This window comes from Notothenia rossii, assembly GCF_949606895.1.
Source record: "Notothenia rossii genome assembly, chromosome: 10".
Taxonomy (NCBI): domain Eukaryota; kingdom Metazoa; phylum Chordata; class Actinopteri; order Perciformes; family Nototheniidae; genus Notothenia; species Notothenia rossii.
Genome location: NC_136908.1, coordinates 21,930,747 through 21,951,382, shown reverse-complemented (window position 1 = coordinate 21,951,382; position 20,636 = coordinate 21,930,747). Strand labels below are relative to the sequence as shown.

General features: G+C 39.9%; 3 protein-coding genes across 4 annotated transcripts; all 3 read left to right on the top strand.

The window, feature by feature from the left end:
- Positions 1 to 750: 750 nt before the first annotated feature.
- Positions 751 to 8,206, top strand: LOC307022090 (uncharacterized protein; the record flags this gene model as incomplete). The annotated part of the gene is made up of 5 exons (XM_079654663.1): positions 751 to 1,491; positions 3,887 to 4,838; positions 5,080 to 5,330; positions 6,980 to 7,159; positions 7,997 to 8,206. The coding sequence occupies 5 exons, from the start codon at positions 751 to 753 to the stop codon at positions 8,204 to 8,206; spliced, it is 2,334 nt and encodes a 777-aa protein (XP_079510789.1).
- A 3,047-nt stretch (positions 8,207 to 11,253) lies between these two features.
- LOC307021052 (C-type lectin domain family 6 member A-like) lies at positions 11,254 to 16,093 on the top strand. The gene is made up of 6 exons (XM_079652812.1): positions 11,254 to 11,481; positions 11,878 to 11,967; positions 12,748 to 12,912; positions 13,853 to 14,004; positions 14,620 to 14,744; positions 15,482 to 16,093. The coding sequence occupies exons 1-6, from the start codon at positions 11,394 to 11,396 to the stop codon at positions 15,630 to 15,632; spliced, it is 771 nt and encodes a 256-aa protein (XP_079508938.1). The 5' UTR covers positions 11,254 to 11,393; the 3' UTR covers positions 15,633 to 16,093.
- Positions 16,094 to 16,271: 178 nt separating this feature from the next.
- LOC307021053 (cytochrome c oxidase subunit 6B1-like) lies at positions 16,272 to 19,212 on the top strand. 2 transcript variants are annotated; one of them, XM_079652813.1, is made up of 4 exons: positions 16,272 to 16,424; positions 17,143 to 17,266; positions 18,851 to 18,951; positions 19,061 to 19,212. In XM_079652813.1, exons 2-4 carry the CDS (start codon positions 17,161 to 17,163, stop codon positions 19,112 to 19,114), a joined length of 261 nt encoding a protein of 86 aa, XP_079508939.1. In that variant the 5' UTR covers positions 16,272 to 16,424; positions 17,143 to 17,160; the 3' UTR covers positions 19,115 to 19,212. The 2 variants fall into 2 exon arrangements, with proteins under 2 accessions (XP_079508939.1, XP_079508940.1); XM_079652814.1 differs by having other exon boundaries at positions 16,326 to 16,424; positions 17,097 to 17,266.
- Positions 19,213 to 20,636: the final 1,424 nt, after the last annotated feature.

The window sequence follows — 20,636 nt, the reverse complement described above, 5'->3', positions numbered from 1 at the left end:
CGTCATGACCCAAATTCCCTTTAATCAATTTTCATTGTCTACCTCAAGTTTCAATCATCAAATGAAAGACAGCCACATCTTGACTAGTTTATCTAATGTTATCTCTAGTTGTTGTTTTTGTATGTTCTTATTGGCGGCAATTTCAATTATAGATGGTTCAAAACAATCAGCAATATACTCCAACATTTTAACCAACCAAAGTTTGACTGAGCCATTTATGATATATTACATCATAGTTTTTCTTATCTGAGTTTAATCGATTTTCTGTCCCACAGGTAAGAGCACCCTAGGATTTGATGGGCGGTTAGAAGCCAAAGTTAAAGGGGTTACTCTTGGCTGTCGGACACAGAAGTTTCAAAAGGGATCACCTGGCTGGCGCCCAACACCTCTTTCCAAACAGCAGGACCTATCAAGATACATCGGTCCAGCTTTCACGGCTTATAAACTTACCATGGAGCCAACAAATCTTGGGTAATACTGCATTGTTGTAGGCAAGCAGCTTATGGGTTTGGCATCACCCTTTGTGCGGTTTCAGAATACTACCATTTGAGTTTGTTTGCTTGACTTCTAAAATACATTTGAGGAGTAAGCCTGGGAGGAGATTTCATCAGTGATTTTAGGGTTGACATGAATTGCCCAACCATCTTTCAATCCAACGTTAATGACCTCCATTCATGGTGTTCTTCAAAACACAGCTAAGGCGGGGGAGGATTGTCTTTTGTCAAGGAATAAATTGGACTCAGGCCGAAAATGGCCAGAGACGTGAGTCCTCTGAGCCTCAGGCCTCTGTCTCCAAGACACCAGAAATGGCTTGGACCTTCTCTGGGGTGTATCCTCCCCTTCTTCCCTCGACGTCTTCTAATTGCCTACTACTTTCTGTCATGTGCAGTAGCAGCAACAGGAAGTTTGCCTGGTATAGAGTATGACTATGGGATTAGCCCCAAATTTGTCTGCACCCCAATTCCCCCAGAAGCAGACCCCAGCTGTTACTCCCCACCCAGTGTTCCCCATGGGCCAAGCAATAACGGCAACACTAATGGTCACAATGGCAGCAGCCGGCGAGGCATGATGTCCGACGAGGCCAAAGCCACCATCTTGCACCTGCGTGAGAGCTTAGTGAGGCAAAAGGAGACCATCCTGGACCAGCGAGAGACCATCAGGGAGCTGACCGCCAAGCTCACCTTGTGCGAGAGCTTTGGTGGTCACCATGGCACAGATCACCATGAAAACCGTCACGACAACCATCACGATACTCATGACAACCACCATGATGATCACCATGGGCCTCACAGCACCCACCACACGCCTTCATCGTCACACCATGGGACGTATCACCCTAGTGATCACCACTACCCCCATGGCAGATCAGACCCGCACAGATCAGACCCCCACAGCAGGAAGGGTACATCGTATGGAAAACACAGCTCCTTCTCCCCTGAACAGACGGGCAAGACACTGCAGACATTGAAGGAAAGACTTGAAAGTTTGCAGGTGAGTGCAAAGATCTGAAATGCATGTAATAAAAACAGAAATTAGTTAGCTACCTTTTGGATAGTCAGGTTTATATATATATATATATATATATATATATATATATATATATATATATATAAACCTAAGGTTGCCTCTTGTGTAGAGTTTTAAAGTTTTCAATTCTGTTTACAATGTCAACCAGAAGTAAATAAATGGGTGTCATCTGCAAACAAAACAAACTTTAGCATTATAGACATGTCGCTAATATAATTTATCTTAACATATTTACCAAAAAAACTACTTTGGACCCCTTATGTAGTGGGCAACAAAGAGTTGAATAAGTTACAAAGTTAATCAACTACATAGGCATAGGTTTGCAGCAAGGTCAAGTTTATTCTTATTTATTTATGTATTTTTGATGAACCTTAGGTTGGTGCTCCACGGTTCTGTTCTTTCTCAAGTTGCTTCCTACAGAAGTTGTTAAATATATATATTTTAATTAGTCAAACAGTTTTTTCCCTTAACTATGCAAAAATGCTGAAGGGCTAGCAAGGCACAGCGATCTTTCCTATCCAAATGTATTCATATGGCTGTAATTAAAGCCGTGATGCTTCAGGTGAAAAGGGTAAACTCCGGAAGGAGGACTTACTCCACCTGCGCTATACAAACATGTTTGAGATGCTTGGTAATTTGTAAGCCAGGAGAGGCTGAGAAGTCTGCAGGGAAGCCTATCAAACGTTTGACTTAATTGGGGTCAAATCTTGCGTCATTAAGGGTCAAAGTCTCAGTTGCTGAATAAGCTGTTTGTGCCTGCTGCTGCCAAAATACTGTAAAGAGGAAGTGTTTTCATCAAGGCATGGTAACCCATTGGATACTGTTAGAGTACAATGCATTACATTTTTGGTGGTATATTTTTTTAATTGTTAGTTTCACTTTAAGTGGATAATCTGTAGTTTGGGAAAAATCTAACATTTTTAGTAAGATTGAGAAGTTGGGGGGAAAACCTCTGAAACACACATGAAGACCAATCCATTCTCAATAATTTGAGTTTCAGCACCTATAACAAGGGATACATGTGGTTCTATCTTGCTTAGTTTACAACATTTAATGATTCTGGTGGCATAGAGCGAGACTAAACCCCTACTGACCGCTGACCTGTGAAATCCATGTTATCAGTGCAAGTGGTCTCATGGAAAGTGTTGCCAGAAATCCCCTTCAATCTTCCTGACAAGGTGTGAGACAAAACAGAAGCCGAGCCAAGATTTAGCTTTCGTCACTCCCCCCTCCAACAGGATGTCTACACCTCTAGCCTCTGGCTATGCGCCGAAGGGCACTAGCCAACCACCCCTTCAATTAGTTTCATCCTGCCCGACGAGGCTTTTAATCATTGCGTGCGCTGGCAGGGAACAAAGCCGGATTCGTTGGTGATGAAGACAAGGATGAGCAGAGGAGAAGAGGGAGGGGCAAACTATTTTCCTGCAAGTTATTCCATATTTCTACTTTCAAATGCAATTAACTCAATTTATTGCAAACATATTTTCTTCTTTATTTCCTTCAAACTGAGAGCTTGTCAAATATGCTAATTATTGAAGCATGAGAGTTTATCCTTCACCTTGGAAAATAGTGGTAAACAAAACAATTACAGCTCATCGTCCTCTACCTTTCTTTTTTATCCAATATTTTCATCAGCATATCATGTTTGCTCAGTTGTCTTGTCACTTGTAGGATATCTACATTGTGGCTTGGAATTCAACAATATGAGTTCAAATTCCAAGAATAACTTTGTCAAATGTACAATGTTTGTGTTCAGACCAAGATGTTGTGTACTTTATGTGACAGTGGTCTGAGGGGAGGATTTGATCTATGGTGGAAGCTTTCCTTATCACTGTCTTGCAATATTTAAAAAACACTGACGTTTAATGTGAAACTGCTTTACTTTAGTTTTATAATAACGCGGTCAAAATGTTTCTGATATCAGAAGACCTCTGTGGATAATTTAGCCCCTACTATAAACGAATAACAAAAGAAGGAATCCTAACTGGGACAATCTGACTACAATTAGAGCCATAGTGGAGATCTTCACCTGCGTCCAGCATGTCTTTGCATCATGATGCAACTATTGACGTGAGTGACATAGGACATCAAACAAACAAAGTTAAAAGACATCACTGCTGTATATTCCTGTGGTAGAAATTGTATTTTGCATTAAATAAATCCCCCAGTTCTGGGGAGTTTACAGCTGAGTAAGAAAGTAGAATTTGTGGATGAAAAAAGGTTAAAATAGTGCCGAAAAGGCTCAACAAACGGTTTTGATTCGGTTGTCTGATTCGAAATACATCAGATTTGGGGCCTTTTTGCATCCACTGTATGCACAGAGTCAGATATTCTGACTTATTTGTTTGTACTTCTGCAGGCCAGGAACTCCTCCAGCTCCTACTCCAGCTCCCTGAGAGAACTCCTCCAGCGGAAGATCACCGCCCTGGAAGAGCAGCTGCACAGCTACTACAGGGATCACCATGACGATCGCCATGATGACCACCACGACGACAATCACGGCAGCAGCCACACCGAAGACCACCATGATGACCATCATGGTGTCACTGGTCACCATGGAACTGGTCACAATGACAACCACCACGATGACAACCAAGGTCCTGGTCACCGTAATGACCACCACGATGAACACCATGGTACTGGTCACCGTGACGACCACCACAATGACCACCGTGGGACTGGTCCTCGTGACGTACACCACAATGAGAACCGTGGGACTGGTCCCCGTGATAACCACCATGATGACCGTCATGGTACCGGTCACTCTGACGGCTACCACGGCAGCCATCCTTACAACCAACATGGTAGCCACAGGAACAGTCCTCGCACTGGTCCCCATTATCGCCATAACAACCACTACAACAGGCGATCGAACACTCGGCAGCCTGGGAACTATGGCTCCCATCGCAGCACCCACCATGGTGACCACCATAATGACCAATATAATGATCACCACAATGATCACCACGGACCTGGTTACCACGATGAATACCACGATGATTACCACGATGATTACCACGATGATCACCATGACTATCATCGCGGGCCTGGTTACCACGATGACCACCACGCGCCTGGTTACCACGATGACCATCATGAGTATCACCACGGACCTGGTTACCACCACGATGATCACCATGAGGATCTCCATGATAACCACCACGGCAACAACCATCACGACGACCATTATGATACTGATCATAACCCTCCGCAGCTGCCCTCCAGCAGCAAAGAGACAACACTGCAGGGCCCAGGCCACAGCAAGCTGGAGGCAGTGCTCAACAAACTACACCATGGCAACACTGATCTTGGTACACGCACGCACACACACACTGTACAGTTTAGGCTCTGTTTTAGTCATTGCTTGATAAATATAAATAGTAAGACAAGTATACTGTATAGTCAATGAGAACTGTGTAACGAAACTGCTATAGAAATCTGCCTGTAGCGGTTACTTCATGAAACAGAGGTTCAAATGAAACCAAGCACTGGTAGGAGAAAGGTACATGTAGTCCTAACTGGATCTAAATGTTGCACCTTCTGTCTCACCAGGAAATAGCAAAAAGCTAAAGAGCCCCAGCGCTTTCATGCTCGACTTTCCCATGAAGACAAACTACATGTATGCTAGGATGAAGCGGGCGGTGGTCAATGAAGTCTTCGCCATGACCATCTGCCTGTGGCTGAAGGCAGGAGAAGGGCCTGGCCTCGGCACTCCCTTCTCCTACGCTGTGCCTGGACAAGCCAACGAGCTTGTGCTCATAAAATGGGGCACCAACCCAATGGAGTTGCTAATCAACGACAAGGTAAAAGCAACAACATATAAATCCTGAACAGTTGGAAGGACGGAAAATGTTGAGAACCCTACACTTAGAAACTCTTTGTAACTTCTAACATTACATTCCAAAGCAACAAAGTGCAATAAACAACAAAGATAAAAACTCAGAACAAGAGTTCAGAAAATGCACTCATATTTGCTGGGGCATTTGTTTCGAATGGGCTTTGTTGCATGGTTCGGTTTAATGCCCGAGGTAATAGTGAAACAGATGAGGTTTCAGTTTGCGATGGAGGATATATAGACTTTCTGTGCTCCTGATGTCAGTGGGGAGCTTGTGCCCCCATTTTGGAGCCAGGATAGCAATCAGGCGTATTTTAGTTGAGGGGTACCTGGGTCCACCTCGCAGTGAGGGAGTAGCAGGCCGATTGGCTGAATATTGGAGCGAAGTGCATGTGGTTGAGTGTAGGGCAGGTGTGTCAAACTCAAGGCCCGGGGGCCAAATCCGGCCTGTGACTTCATTTTCTGTGGCCCCACAAGAGCTTGTAAAGAATATAATATGTTTATTATACGTTTACAGGCCGATTTACATGTCCCACAATGCATCTAAAATTTTACATTTTTCTTAGAATTTAACTTTTTGTTTCTTCAAAATATGCCTTTTTTCTTAGTAGTTGCCTTTTTCTCAGAATTTGCCTTTTTTTCTAAATGTTGTCATTTCCTTTTTTTTCAGAATTTTGCTTTTCTTTTTAAATCATTTTGTGACATTCTCACTGAAATCACAATTAGGCCCTGTATGAATCTTTTGCTAAAAGAAGCCTACAGTACATGAAAGAATTATAACATGACATGGGTTGTAATGGTGTAACAAAGTGTAGATTTCTTGCATTAAAGAAAAATGCGCAAATATTTTACTTTTATTTGTACATTCAACATGCAGTGTGAATCAGCCATAGGTTTTATGGTGAATTCTGTTTTTTGATTATTCAATATCCCTTATTTTAAGGGATGGTGAGGTTCAGACTGTTCATAACACAAATTACACAGAATTTAAAATGTTGAAACAAATTTTATAATACATTTTTTCACCAATATTGAATCCATCTGATGCTTGAGAGGCAAAAAATACTCAATTTCCAATTAATATTATTTTAGAAAAAAATAACATTTGACCCGCTTACCTGACTTTTTACAAACCTACAAACTAAAGTCAACTAAATTATGAAATTATTCTATTGGGCTTTTTATCTTTTATTCCCGGATAAACTGATATCGGAGGACAGCTTTTTTTTCCTTCCTTGCCCTAGTTCTGTTTGCTGTGAGCTAAACAAACAAATCAGCAAAGCAATTAATCTGATTACTGTAATTGATTGGCCTAATTTTCTGTAGGAGTGACATTACAAGGAGGGATACACTGTCATGTTTGCTTCCCAATCAGATAAATGACACAATATGCAGATTCATCTCTGTCTGCAATTGATTGTAATAGTTAATGAGGATGAACAGCAAAGATGAAGAGTTTTTTTTTATGGGGCTCATCCAATAAAGGTTTGTCATGGAAATTAGTTTTCACAATGATTTAGTGATGTTTACCAAAAGACTCCTACAGATGGAAGAAGAGGAACGCTCCCTGCCCTCACCATTAATGGCATGTTTGTCTCTGTTTACCTGTGTTTTTAGGCAGTGACGTTGCCCATAAGCATGACGGATGGGAAATGGCATCATTTATGCGTAACGTGGACGACACGTGATGGTGTCTGGGAGGCCTACCAGGACGGGGTGAAGAAAGGCTCGGGGCAAAACCTATCAGGCTGGCAACCCATCAAATCAGGAGGGACCTTCATCCTGGGCCAGGAGCAGGTAAGACATACGGTATGCTTTTCTAGAAGAGATCCAGTATGTACAAACACAGCTGAATCTTTTTTTTTTTTACCTTTTCTTTGCATTACCTTGTATTGCCTATACACACAGAGGGCGGGGGGTTTTGAGTCAATAATTTGCACTTCAATATGAATACTTTCTTGAAAAACGTTAGAATACTGCATTAGTATTCTTCTAACCCAAAAAGCAACTTTCTTTTACTGGAAAAAGGTCTATTTTTCTTTATCTTTTGCATTACGAAAGAAGGCATCGGCCAATCACGTTGCACATTGCGGATGTGGTTTTAACAAAACATTAATTATAGTATTGTAGGATAGTGTTATCATTTGATGACTTTATGAAACACACTGTGTGTTGTCAGGCAAAAACTGAAAATGTTAATCTTGTTTTCAACCTTGACAAAGGCAGCTCATGCCAGCTCCACAATATCCATTCCTATACCTTTAACAAAAACATCCCTAGATATTTACTATGGCTAACTCTTTACCAAAGAGAACTCAAATACACTAACATTTCGGTTAATAATATGCTCAATAAGATACCGAATGATGTCGAATCCATCATTTATTTCTTCACAAATCTATTGCAGCCTTTTATTTCAAACAAATGTTGCAGTGGCTACAAATTCACATTGCTACTTGAATCATTAGTTTGGATCCAATATTTGCAGGCAAGTATTTTCAGGTTGATATGTATTACTTCCGTAGTGTGTAAAGACCTTGTAGCTGATTAGACAAATTAGTCAAACAATTTTTACTCAGGATTCAGTTGATCCAACATTTTCAATCTTGACCTGCTCCTTGCTTCTCCTCACAGGACACGATGGGAGGCCGCTTTGACGTCACTCAATCCTTCATGGGAGGGATGTCTGATCTCCAGTTCTGGTCCAGAGTTTTGACGTCTAATGAGATTCACACCCAGGCGACCTGCGCAGGGCACCTTGTTGGTGATGTGATGTCCTGGTCCGAGGAATCAGTGGAGCTTCACGGAGGGCTCGCCAAGCTCCCCTTTGAACCCTGCCATTAACGATTATCACTGGACCCCAACACAGAGAGATAGCATCATCATCCTGACATTTTCGGTTTCATGCCCATGCCACATATTTGAGTGGGAAAATGTTGTTTTGTCATGGATCGAAGATGGAGGAATGATTTTTCTCCTCGCTTGCAAGCTGAGCCTTGGGCAAGAGGCAGAGCAGGATATGTTATTTTGCTTTTCCTATATATTTTTGCCATTCCTGTCCGATCTTTCTGCCTTCTCCACCTACACCCTCTTTTCTTCGCTCTGAGGCTTCAGCTAGACTATTTTGAAAGCTCCAAAGTGCGCAAGGCTTTGTGTGGTCATGACTATAGGTGCTCTGAAGGATCCAGAACACATAATAGCATTGCATTCCATCAGAACAGGTCCAAAGGTTTCTTGTGGCCATCGGCTCACCCGCACTAGCTTGGTTTCTTTTTTGTGAGCAACACAGACTGTACAGGAGGTGAAAGAGTGGCTTAAGGGCACAGGATACAAATAAAGCCACACTGAGAGATGATTGGTGATGATTTATACACGTTCCTCGAGTACTGACATCCAATATCTGCTCAATGATTTGTGAAGAAAAAAGAGAAATGCTGTTTCAGGACTTTTTTTACAATCGTCAAACTAAGCTTCTGTACTATTTTGATATTGCACGTTGAGATGTTGGCGGATTGTTTTTTATTAGTATTTCATATTGAAAACTTTAAAAAAAAAAGTTTTTCATTTGTTACGTGTGCTCCATAACCGAAAGATTGCAGTACTGAGTATGATGTTTTAAACTTTAAGAAAGAAAAAAGATCACTATGTCTGTAAGTGGATCTATGTCTCCGTTACATAAGAGCACTGAGCTCGATGTCAGACATGACATGGTGTGGCCAGGACTCACATGACCGCACCAACTCAGTTTAAGATGTCACCGCGGTAATTTTGTTGTCCCCTTGGCTACCGGTGGATTACAGCAGGATTTACACGTGGACAACCTTTCTGATCCTGCCTATTTCCGACCAGCTCATGGCAGCCACACACACACACACACACACACACACACACACACACACACACACACACACACACACACACACACACACACACACACACACACACACACACACACACACACACACACACACATACACACATACATACACACACACACACACATGCGCGCGCGCAAAAGCTCAGAAAAAATAAAGAGGTGAAAGGAGACATTATGGATCTCTGTTTGTAGCTGCAACTTCAAAAGAGGTTTTTGTACATGTCAATTATATCAGATAATCTGTTTTTAATTATTAAAATAATTTATTTTGGCATTCCTCACATTGTAAATAAGTACATAGCCCTTTCTTAAGGCAGTGTTAACCCTGTGGTTATTTTAAGGCACATTCTTGGGAGTTTATGTGTTTATCATCCTATTTTCTCTGAGTTAAACTCAGAGAGTATGAGCTCTCTTTATTGATAGTAAAAAGGGGTATCTGTTGTTGCCATGGTAATAGAATCTTTCAGCATCAGGTCCACATCATCGCACACAGCTGTACATATCTGCGAAATGTTTTCTTCCACTGTAATGCCAAGACGAGCAGCACTTTAAAACCTTGCTCCTGTTTTTGTTCTACAGACTTCAGTTTATACACCTCCTGCTTCAACTGTGTAGTTTGCAAGCTCCTTTTTAACAAATGACATTTACAAATAAGATATACAACTTTATGCATGAAGACTTGCTGATTCTCGCCTTTGGTGCAAACTTGAATGTCAATTAGGTTTCTTTTTTTGTTATGTTTATTTTTGTGTCTTTGGCTGTAAATATTCAAAGTATTACAGTGTGTTCAGTCAACACTCCCTCCCTCATGTTTAAGCCAAAACTATAAACTTAATTGTAAAACTTGAAAGAATAAATAATATGCGCTGTAAATAATGTCAAATACTTGTAAACATTTCAGGATTTTGAATAAAATATTTCAAAAATTGGAAACGGTCTACAAACTAATTTATTTTTCAAATTTCACACTAACAATATCAAGTAACAATTCTGGTAAACACAGCCATGATTAAAAACCAAAATAAGTGCCACTCCAGGTGATAAGTGTAAAGGTAAATATGAATGTATCAGTACAACATCTTGGAATTCAAGTATTTGTCGATTTAGCTTTTTGTGCATGTAAATGCCTTGATTGGACTCCTTTGTTTACATTATGAACACATTGTGTAACACTGGTGCTTCTATTGGCTATAAACCAACACATTGTAAGACATAGGCTAAGGGGCGGGACAAGTCTAAGCGGTTAACCAATCCCAACAACGCTGGCCAGTGTGAAAAAAGCATATGGTGAAAAGAGGTGGTGGCAGTATAAGGAAAATACAGGACTTTTTTAACATTAAAGGTCTCCTATCATACTGTTTTTCAACAATATATTATAGGTCTCAGATATATACAAAACATGTCTCTGAAGTGTTTGGCTTGAAATACCAAACAGATCATGCATTGTAGCATCCCATAATCCCCTCTGTTTCAGCCCTGTTTCCAAAATGCTGATTCTCTGTCTGTTACTTTAGATGAAAATAAGGAACCACTCCCCACGCCTCTCTGATAGATATTTGGTTAAAAATAACATAATGGTGGCCGAAGAGGTTCAGGTGATAAAGTGGAGGGTTTTACCTTGGTTGGCCAAGCCAAAATCTGATCAGCTCATTTTCAGACAGGTTTTTATATAAATGGATCAGGACAGAAAGTGAGCGAATCTTTTTCCTGAAACTTTCAGAATCTCTTTACACAGAGGGGACACATGTTTATGTATAAGAGACATGAAAAAGTATATTTTGCATAATGGGTGACCTTTAAAGCATGTAAACATGTCACAGTAGAGGCACATAATACAAAAATGAACCTGAAAATGAGCATCATAGGGCCCCTTTAAATAATCAGCAACGTGATGGAAGGACTTCCATGGTAGAGAGTTAAACTGAACATCAGCTGCTGAACTCTTCAGTTGTTTGGTTATCAGACAGTTGTGCTTTGCATATGGCTGCAGTGCAACCAGTACTATCATGTGAGATCATTTTACATTAGGAACACTGGGCTGTTCTTTTGTTCCTGCTTCTGAGCAACAAAGGCTTGGAGGTATTAAAACAATATAAGAGAAACTGTTAACCCGGAGCTATTGTGCATAAATGCATTCAGTGAAATCAAACTCTCATGCCGACGGTTGCTGTTGAAACCATGAAAGTCAACAATGGATCTGCTCTGCTGGAGGAGAAACCAAAGGAAGCATCTACAGAAAAAAGTAATTTCTTTATTATTTTTTGGCCAAGTGTTTCTTGCTGCTCTAACATGTATGCATTTCAAGTTCAAATGTGTAACATTTAAATATATACACATATTTAAATATTTCTTAACACAGCAAAATACTTTATCTTAGAGGAACTTTGGAGTGCTTACAAACTCAGTGGTTTTCTATTCATACTGTTGTCAATTTAAGAAGAATAATGCTGTTGATCCATAAAATAATCAGCAACAGTACTCATGTAATAAACGTTTTCATTTTCTCTTTTAAAATGCAGTTATAAACAGTGATATTGATATAGGGACCCCTGCAGAATATCATGCAATCTAGTCCATCAGAACAGCTTCTGTCTTGAAATTCATTGTTAGGCTTAAAATGTGTGTTTTTTTGTCTCAGGCTGGTTGAGTCGGTACAGACAGCTGGCTCATTACTTCTCTCTGCTCTGCTTTCTGCTCATCATGATCACTCTCCTGCTGACACTCAGCTGTGAGTATTTCATCACAGTTTGACTTTTAATGCTGACCCCATGAGTAGGCACAATTTCTATAACTTATGTTAATTTGTCATATTAATCAAATTCATCCAGTGTTATCTATATAGCCCAAATGACACATTTGTCTCAGTTGGTTACAGTATGTTTGCGACCGCCTTTGTTTTTAGACCCTGTGGTGTCTAAGCATGTATGTGAAATGAATTTATCTTGTTCAAGGCTTGTCCTCTGCCTTGTCTCATTTTTTTGTCTTGACAATGTTGGATATATTTTATAAGCTAAACTATAACAGCAGCCATGACCTGATAATGTCTTCATCTTTGCTTTGAAGGAGTCCAGAACATTCTTTACTGTTGTGCCAGCAGATGTCATTTTGTCATAAATGTAGACTGAATGTCTTCGTTTTGAAGGTTTGAGCGGATCGACTCTTTATGATTCTTCTGAATGGTGCTTTATTTAATTTTACCTCCGTCAGTCAGCTTTATTTCCTCTCAGACACATCCTTTACTACCCTGTATCCATGGAAACAGGTGGTGGGACATTGTGTAACCTAAGTAATTTTCTGTCTTTCTGGTGTGTGTGTGTGTGTGTGTGTGTGTGTGTGTGTGTGTGTGTGTGTGTGTGTGTGTGTGTGTGTGTGTGTGTGTGTGTGTGTGTGTGTGTGTGTGTGTGTGTGTGTGTGTGTGTGTGTGTGTGTGTGTGTGTGTGTGTGTGTGTGTGTGTGTGTGTGTGTGTGTGTGTGTGTGTGTGGGTGGGTGGGTGGTATCGCATCGCAGTGGTTCAGATCACCTTCACCTTCCAGTCACAGTCGGCCCTGCAGGAAAACAAACTGAAATATTTGACGCACAGACTGGAGGAGCTGAACCAGTCCTATCGCCTCCTGTTCTCCCAGTATCCCGCTCTGAACCAGTACTGCTCAGTCAGCAACTCCAGCACCGGGGGTAAAGCAGAGTGTGTGTGTGTGTGTGTGTGTGCGTGCGTGCGTGCGTGCGTGCGTGCGTGCGTGCGTGCGTGCGTGCGTGCGTGTGCGTGTGACTCCAGGGTCAGGGTAGGAGAGTGAGGACATCTTTAGAAAGTAAAGAAAAATGTAAGGTTTATAATATTTACGGGTTAGGGTAACAGTTAAGTTTAGACAAATTGAAATGGTATGGTCAGGTTTCGAACTAAAGAATGCATTTTGTCAAATATTCAATGTTGTCGCTTTGTTAAAAATCCATAAATTAGGCAGTCAATCACGGAAATGATAGAATTTCCTTATTTAATCCAGAACCAGGGTTGATTTTGGCTCTATTATGTATTATATTAATTAACATGAGTACCAACACACGCCATTAGGTATTTATTGTATTAACTTTGTCTATTTGCGTCTCTATATGTCTCTTAACTTCACCAGAGTTAAATCATTTGCATATTTAATATTAGTAATAAGTCATCAGCTATAAGAATTCATGGTGATACTGTATTATTAAAATAGTTATTCTATTCACCTGGTTTCTCCCCCTAAAACAACCATTTGCATGATTATTACAAAACTGCATAACATGGTAGTACTTTTTTGATGTATTAGATAAAATGTTTACACATTTAAATGTAAATGTACCAGAGCTATAAGAGATGTGGGTTCTGTCAGCATATTTCTCTCAGCTGAAACACTTTTTTTAACATACTTTCTAATTTGTACTATTTTGAATGGTTTCTTTTCTTTATTGTACCGAAATAGTTCAGCATCTACTGTATTTTTCTATGTTCTGTTCTTAAAATGTGTTTCTTTTTTCATATTGTCATTTCTGTTGTCAAAGGGCCATTTTGAGCTTGAAAATGTAAACACATGCTGAAGTTTTTTTAATTCTTGTTATTGTTTCTTCTTGCTTTTTCACCCAGAGACAGTGTGCACACCATGTCCATCCGGCTGGACGCCTAATGGAGAAAAATGTTTCCTGTTCAGTCAGGACAGAGCTGACTGGATCAGCAGCCAGTACCGCTGCATGGCACTGGGGGGAGCTGTGGCCACAGTGCAGACAGAGGAGGAGCAGGTGCACACACACACACACACACACACACACACACACACACACACACACACACACACACACACACACACACACACACACACACACACACACACACACACACACACACACACACACACACACACACACACACACACACACACACACACACACACACCTACTGTCCAATCATTTTCTAATTCCTGAATCATTGAACCTACTCTGATTGCTTCCAAATACATATTCAATCAATTCAGTGAATTATAATAATGGGTTTTACTGCAAACAGCCTTCTATTCTTAGTATGTATGTGTCTTTCCTGGAATTTCATCAATGATATATTCTGCGTGTGTCCACTTGTAAACATTTGAGATGCTTTCCTTGAAATTGTAGCTGTAAGGACACACATTTCACACACCATCAGGGAGAGAAGTTAAGAATAGATTTAAGACTGCTGTGAAATATGGAGACGTCGCAGCTTAAGGTCGTCTCAAGTTTTGTCTTTCACTGTTTATGTAACACAGTTTATGTCCTTGATGTTGTTCCCAATAAGGGTGGTGAAATTATGTTTGTAGAAAAGGGGTGATACATTGAAACCTTTCCTGACAAATGGATGACATTTCCTGACATGTTTCTCAGGTGTTTCTGTGGGGGAAGGCCCAGAGTCTGAGCCAGGGAGACTCGTACTGGCTGGGCCTCAGGGGGGGAAGTGGTGACGGGGGCTGGCAGTGGAGTGACGGCTCCCGGGTGGAGAAGGGAGCAGTGTGAGTGATGGCAGACAGGAAGAGGAGGGGGGTTGACCGGGGACAGACGGGGCTCCTGAAGTTAAGGGACACCCTGCCCCACCCTGATCTCTATTCTTGTAACTCAAGAGTTTGGTCACAAGTTGATGGTTCACCAATAAGGACACACAAGTGATTCCATGTAAAGTTGTTTAACATTTCCTGAGTGAAATACATAGAAATATGTAAAAAAAAATGAACTTCATTCAGTTTGCTCAGGCCTGTATGAAAAACGTTCCTAGTAATTTCCACTTTTTAATAAAAACACGGAAAAAATCTAGTTACAAACAAGATGTAAATAGTAAATTGCACAATAAAATAGACAATAAGGGGTCTAAAGAAAGAAAAAAAAGCATAGAATATGTGTTAGGAAATACATTTAAACAGAAAATGTAACAACAAAACATAATTTATTTTTGTAAAGATTGTTTGATTTGGTGTTATGTTGTATATATTGTTATATGTAGTATACTGTTTGAAATGTAAAAGGTAGTTTGAAGATTTTTTAACTTACTCTTCGATATTAATTATGAATTCTGATCAGAGTTATACAAGTATTTTCTCATTTTGCATATGTGTGATCAGATTTCCCCTAATAAAGACAGTGGGTGGTTGTATTCATTTTATGACACATTTTCTTATGGAGGAGTAGTGGTTGCCATGGTAACAGAGTAAAGACTGTTTTTGTGATTTTTTCCCCCCTCTGCTTCTCCCTGCAGGTTTTGGGAGCGTGAGCCCAATAACGCAGACAGCAAAGAGCTGTGTGGACGCCTCACCCCGAGAGACGACTACAGGAAGAGCTGGTTCACCCACAGGTGCTCCAACCTACTGAGGAGGGTCTGTGAGAGGAGACAAGCTACTCTACAGTGAGAGGAGAGGAGAGGAGAGGAGAGGAGAGGAGAGGAGAGGAGAGGAGAGGAGAAGAGAAGAGAAGACAAGACAAGACCATGTTGATGGTGATTATTATTATTAGAACATATAACTCAATAAAAACATGTCTAACTTAAATCACACTTTTCTTTAATACACAGTAACAATAATGCTGGTAAGAAATCTCCCCAAAATGCAAAATAAATCATTTCTGTCCTGTTATGTATCATAGGATAAGTTTTGAATAAAATCGTGTCTTCTGCTGTTTTTATGATGTTTATTTTAGATGTTTATTAGTTATTATTATTAACCCTTTTGACCACTTTTTCTATTTAAGGTATTTGTGCTCATGGCAGAGGATGTTAAACAATTATATGTCTTATAGGTTAATTGTGTATAAAGTGTATGTAGGCTATGTCTGTAAAGCCAGAGAAAAATAAAATATAATGTTCAATATTTAAGCACATGAAGTTTTATGTATGCCTCACACCATTTTATGCTGCATTTGAATGTGTGTATAACCATTTTGTGTTACAATTATGCTCCATTCATCATTTCAAACATCATAATGGCCATCATTAACTGCAGGTATAATCTGTCATGCTTTGCTGCTGTTTCCAGAGTGCAGTTGTACTTCCTCACTGTGTCCACAAGATGGCGGCGTTGCTCTTTTTAAACACACTTGAAGCGTCATTTCTGTTTCCCAGCATGCACTGCGAGTGATCATCCCTTCAGACCTTTATGCTTCAGACCTAAGGACACAGCGATTATAGCGGAATTTCTCTTTGAAAGGTACACTGCATTTCATATAAATAACTTGCTTTTTGCCTCACTAGTACGTTGTTAATAATTGCATTTTAAGTAATTTTTCTTTGTAATTGATGTGTTTGTCCGAGCAACTGGCGGAGATGTGAATAGCGTCCATAGTAACACCTGACCAGGCTTATCGTTAATGTATCTATATTTATCTCCAAAGGTTAACGTTAGCAAACAGTCTTATTATTGGAAATATTGTTTGTATTTTAAATGTAATTGATGTATTACCTGCATTATTGTTATACTTCCCTTAAAAAAGCTAATTGTTAGCTTATACATTCCCTGAATAAATGCTGACCGGCGGCTATAACACTAGCCAAACAATGATTCACTGTTGTATCATGCACAAGTGATACCAAACTCCTTTTGAATAAATGTGAATTAGATCATTTCTATCGTTAGTGATACAAACATATCACGTAGAGCACAACTGAAGGTTTCTAACTAGTCATTAGGGTCGTCTGTTTAATTCGGCATCCAAAACAGATACCAATACAAGCATAACATTAGCAAATGTACCCTTTTGTGCGGAGTGCTATCCACTGCCCTGCACAGTGTGTTGTGAGGATAAAATGCCTATGCAGCAGACCCACTGTCTTTCTGCTATGTCTACTCAATGTGGTCCACTGTTTTTCTTATTGTGTCCAGTGAATGTGGTTTCAGTCTTGTGTCACATCCTGTTGGTCCTCTGCAGAGATCCAGCAGCCTGAAGATGTCTGACACCATCGATGAGAAGATTAAGAACTACAGGACGGCTCCTTTCGACGCCCGCTTCCCCAACACTAACCAGACCCGCAACTGTTACCAAAACTATCTGGGTAAATAAGATAATGCATTTACTTCACATTCCTACATCAAGTTCATAATGACTGTACCCTATCAATGCTGCTAAAGATTGATGTTATCCTTCAGGCTGTAGTTTTTCAAACCTACTGATGTAAACTGTATATTCACGTTTCCTTATCACACACATACTGGCGAGTTCCTTTGTTTTGTCTCATGCTAAATCCAGCTCAAACCAAACCATGTAAACAGATCAAATCTTCCTATGTTTTTATTTAGCTTGGCTGTAAGGTTTCTATGTGAATGTATGTCCTTATCCTCAACCTCACCGTATTGTTTGATAAATGTGTGGATATAAACTCCGATTTCTAACTTTCTGACATAGTTTGCTTTATTCATCAATTCTAATCCCTTATCTTTTCACCTAAAGGCTTTTTAGGTCACATTTACTAAGTATTTCCAATATTCAGTGTGGCGTTTGGATACTACTTAGGACCCCAAAACAGAGACTGACACAAATAAAGTTTCAATGTGTTTAATAAAGAAAGCTAGTCCAAGGCAGGTACTGAAGACAGGGAGCTGGCTGGCTGCAGAAAGGTCCAAAAACAAAGCAAAGGGAAAACGTCCCAGGCAAAAACTCAAAAAGTTGCTCAAAAACGGAAAAGTGAACAAAACTAGACTCAAGGCTGCAGAAAGGCACTCTGGATCGTCGAACAGCATTTAATTCTCTGGCAGAGAAGTGAGGTGAGGGGCAGGCTCTTAAAGAGCAGGTTGATTAGGTGAGTGGGAACAGGTGTGCCTCATCTGCAGCCAGGAGAATACCAGCCACGCCCCCTGTCACACACCAGCCCTGCAGAGAAGAGTGACGGTGAGGGGTAAAAGTAGCAAACAGGAAACAACAAAACAACAACAAAAACTATGCATAAACATAACAATTCAGTACATGTTAGATATTTTTTTATTTTGTCCTAAGATGTATTGGGTTATTATAATCATTTGTATACGTTGTCATATATTGGTGTGTATATTTCTTTCTGCCAAAATATCTTATTTTAAAGTGATGTGTTGAGAATAAGAAACGTATAGCCCACTGCAGCTGCTTGGACTTTGCATAAAAAACAAGAACAACACTGAATACTTTTAACAGTTCCTGCTTTTTAAAGGTGAGTTTAATGTTTTAATCTGCGGAAAAACTAACCCTCTGTTGATGTAGCAGCAAACTAAAGAGGTGCTACACTTTTATCTCTGTCTCAGACCACCTCAAATATCATTTTTATCTTCATTTAGATTCTTCTCACAGTTCTCTTTCAAAGCTCTTTAACAATTGAGATGTTTGTTCATCTTTAGGACTCATCCCATGCTGATTTTCAGATGAAAAGTACCTGTAGACGCTGTTTTGTGAATTTATTGTGAAACTGAACTACGCAAACATTGAGACTTAAAGGAATTATAATAATACAACCGCAATATCTTGTTAATTTGAATAGAATTTCCTATCAAAAATGTGTTTTATTCTTTTGATTAAAAAAAAACTGGCAGATTAATGGCTCACCCGAAGTAGCAGCAATGTCAGGGTGTTTATTTCCTGATTTGATTTTCTTCTTCTCTGTTCTCCTCAGATTTCCACAGATGTAACAAAGCTCTGTCCGCCAAAGACCAGGACACGGCTCCCTGCGACTGGTACCAGAGGGTCTACAAGAGCCTCTGCCCCGTGAGCTGGGTGCGTTTGAAACTGTTCTTAATGTCAGGAATAAGTTCCCATGTTCACCATAAACATAAAATCTTAGTGCTTTCTCTATTTTGAGCTTTTCTCTTACTCTATGCTGCAGGTTACGAAATGGGACGATCAGTTGGAGGCGGGAAGTTTTGCTGGAAAGATCTGAACAATCCTCTGTCTTCATCCAAGTATCTTAATGTGAAAACGCTTAAATGCTCTTTCTGTACAGAAGCGACTAAATAAATTATATAATGTTACTGTGAACCTTGCTGTCCTGCTTCATTTCATCCTCCATGTTATACCAAAACTACGGAATTTCGAGCCTTGAATATGTGAGCTCATTTTAAAATAATAGATGTCTCTTCAGGGTGTGTTTTATGTTGAAAGGTGAGAGCTGTGTAACATTTACAGCAATAGGTCCCATTGTCTCCACAGTACATTTAAATTGTCAGATATTAAATAACAACGTTGTCTTTGAAACCACTTATATTCCCTCTGGTGAAAAAAAACAAGATATTTTTGAAATATAAGAGAGATAACAGCCAGATGGACAGGTAAGGACGAACAGAGATGTGTTTTTCCCTTTTTTTGTCTTGTTTCTTGGTTCCGTTTATTCGATGTTAATGTGGAAATGTATATAATCAATTAGCCAAGGAAAGTAGGAAAGAAACGGAGGATTACATTTGGACACGTTTTGCCACAAATAAGAAGATGTAAGATGGCAAACATATCCTTCCATCAGAGGGCCATACACGAACCCCTAAATCCTTGGTCTCTTTATTTTATAATAATGTAATTAAGTTGACAACATTCCTTTTTTAAAGATTGAAAGTCACAATATGGAGAAACATCATGGCAATATTATGAAAGTAAACATTGAGTTTGGTGTAAAGAGGTAATAGAATAATATATAGAAAATGTTGAATATTTCAAACCTCAAAGCTTTAGACCACTTTCAAGTGATGACAGTAATCATAATTAGATGACAAAATAATAATAATGCATCACATTTGTTATTAGAGCGCTTTTGCAGGTGCTCAAAGCGCTTTACAATTACACATTACACATATTAGACATGTAAGAGTCATTACTGTGGACATTACCCACAGGGTTAATGAAGTTACAATGCAGTTAAGAATCTAATCAGGAGTGTAAAAATCAAAAAAGTAGAAAGGGAAAAAAAAGAAAAAGAAACTAGAAAATATAGGTTAGAAACTGTTCAGTATAAATAATGAGGTACCGAATTTTCCAAACTCATTCTGAAAAGACTGAAATATGCCACATTAATTGCAACATCATGTTATACAAATCTCCATGATGCAACATCAGCTGACTTTCTGTGTCACGAGCAAACCATGGGACCAGTGAAACTGCAGTGTGCATTATTGGATATATCCGTTTATATTTCGCATTGTTATGGATATGTGCCCTGTCTGCTGGCTGCTCTCAAACTGTCTGCACATACCGTAAAATTAAAAGTTTTTTTAAATGTAATTATTCCTACACCTGGAGCATCATCTAAGCTGTACCGCATGACCCGTTGCCTCAGTAACGGGCCGCGTTGCATCAGCATCCGCAGCGTCAGCATCGCCCAGCAGCGACTGTCAAGGTCGCCGGCGAGATGCACCATGGGAAGGAAAGGAGGACACCAGAGCACGTGGAAAGAAAGGGAGAGAGGGGGGCCACAA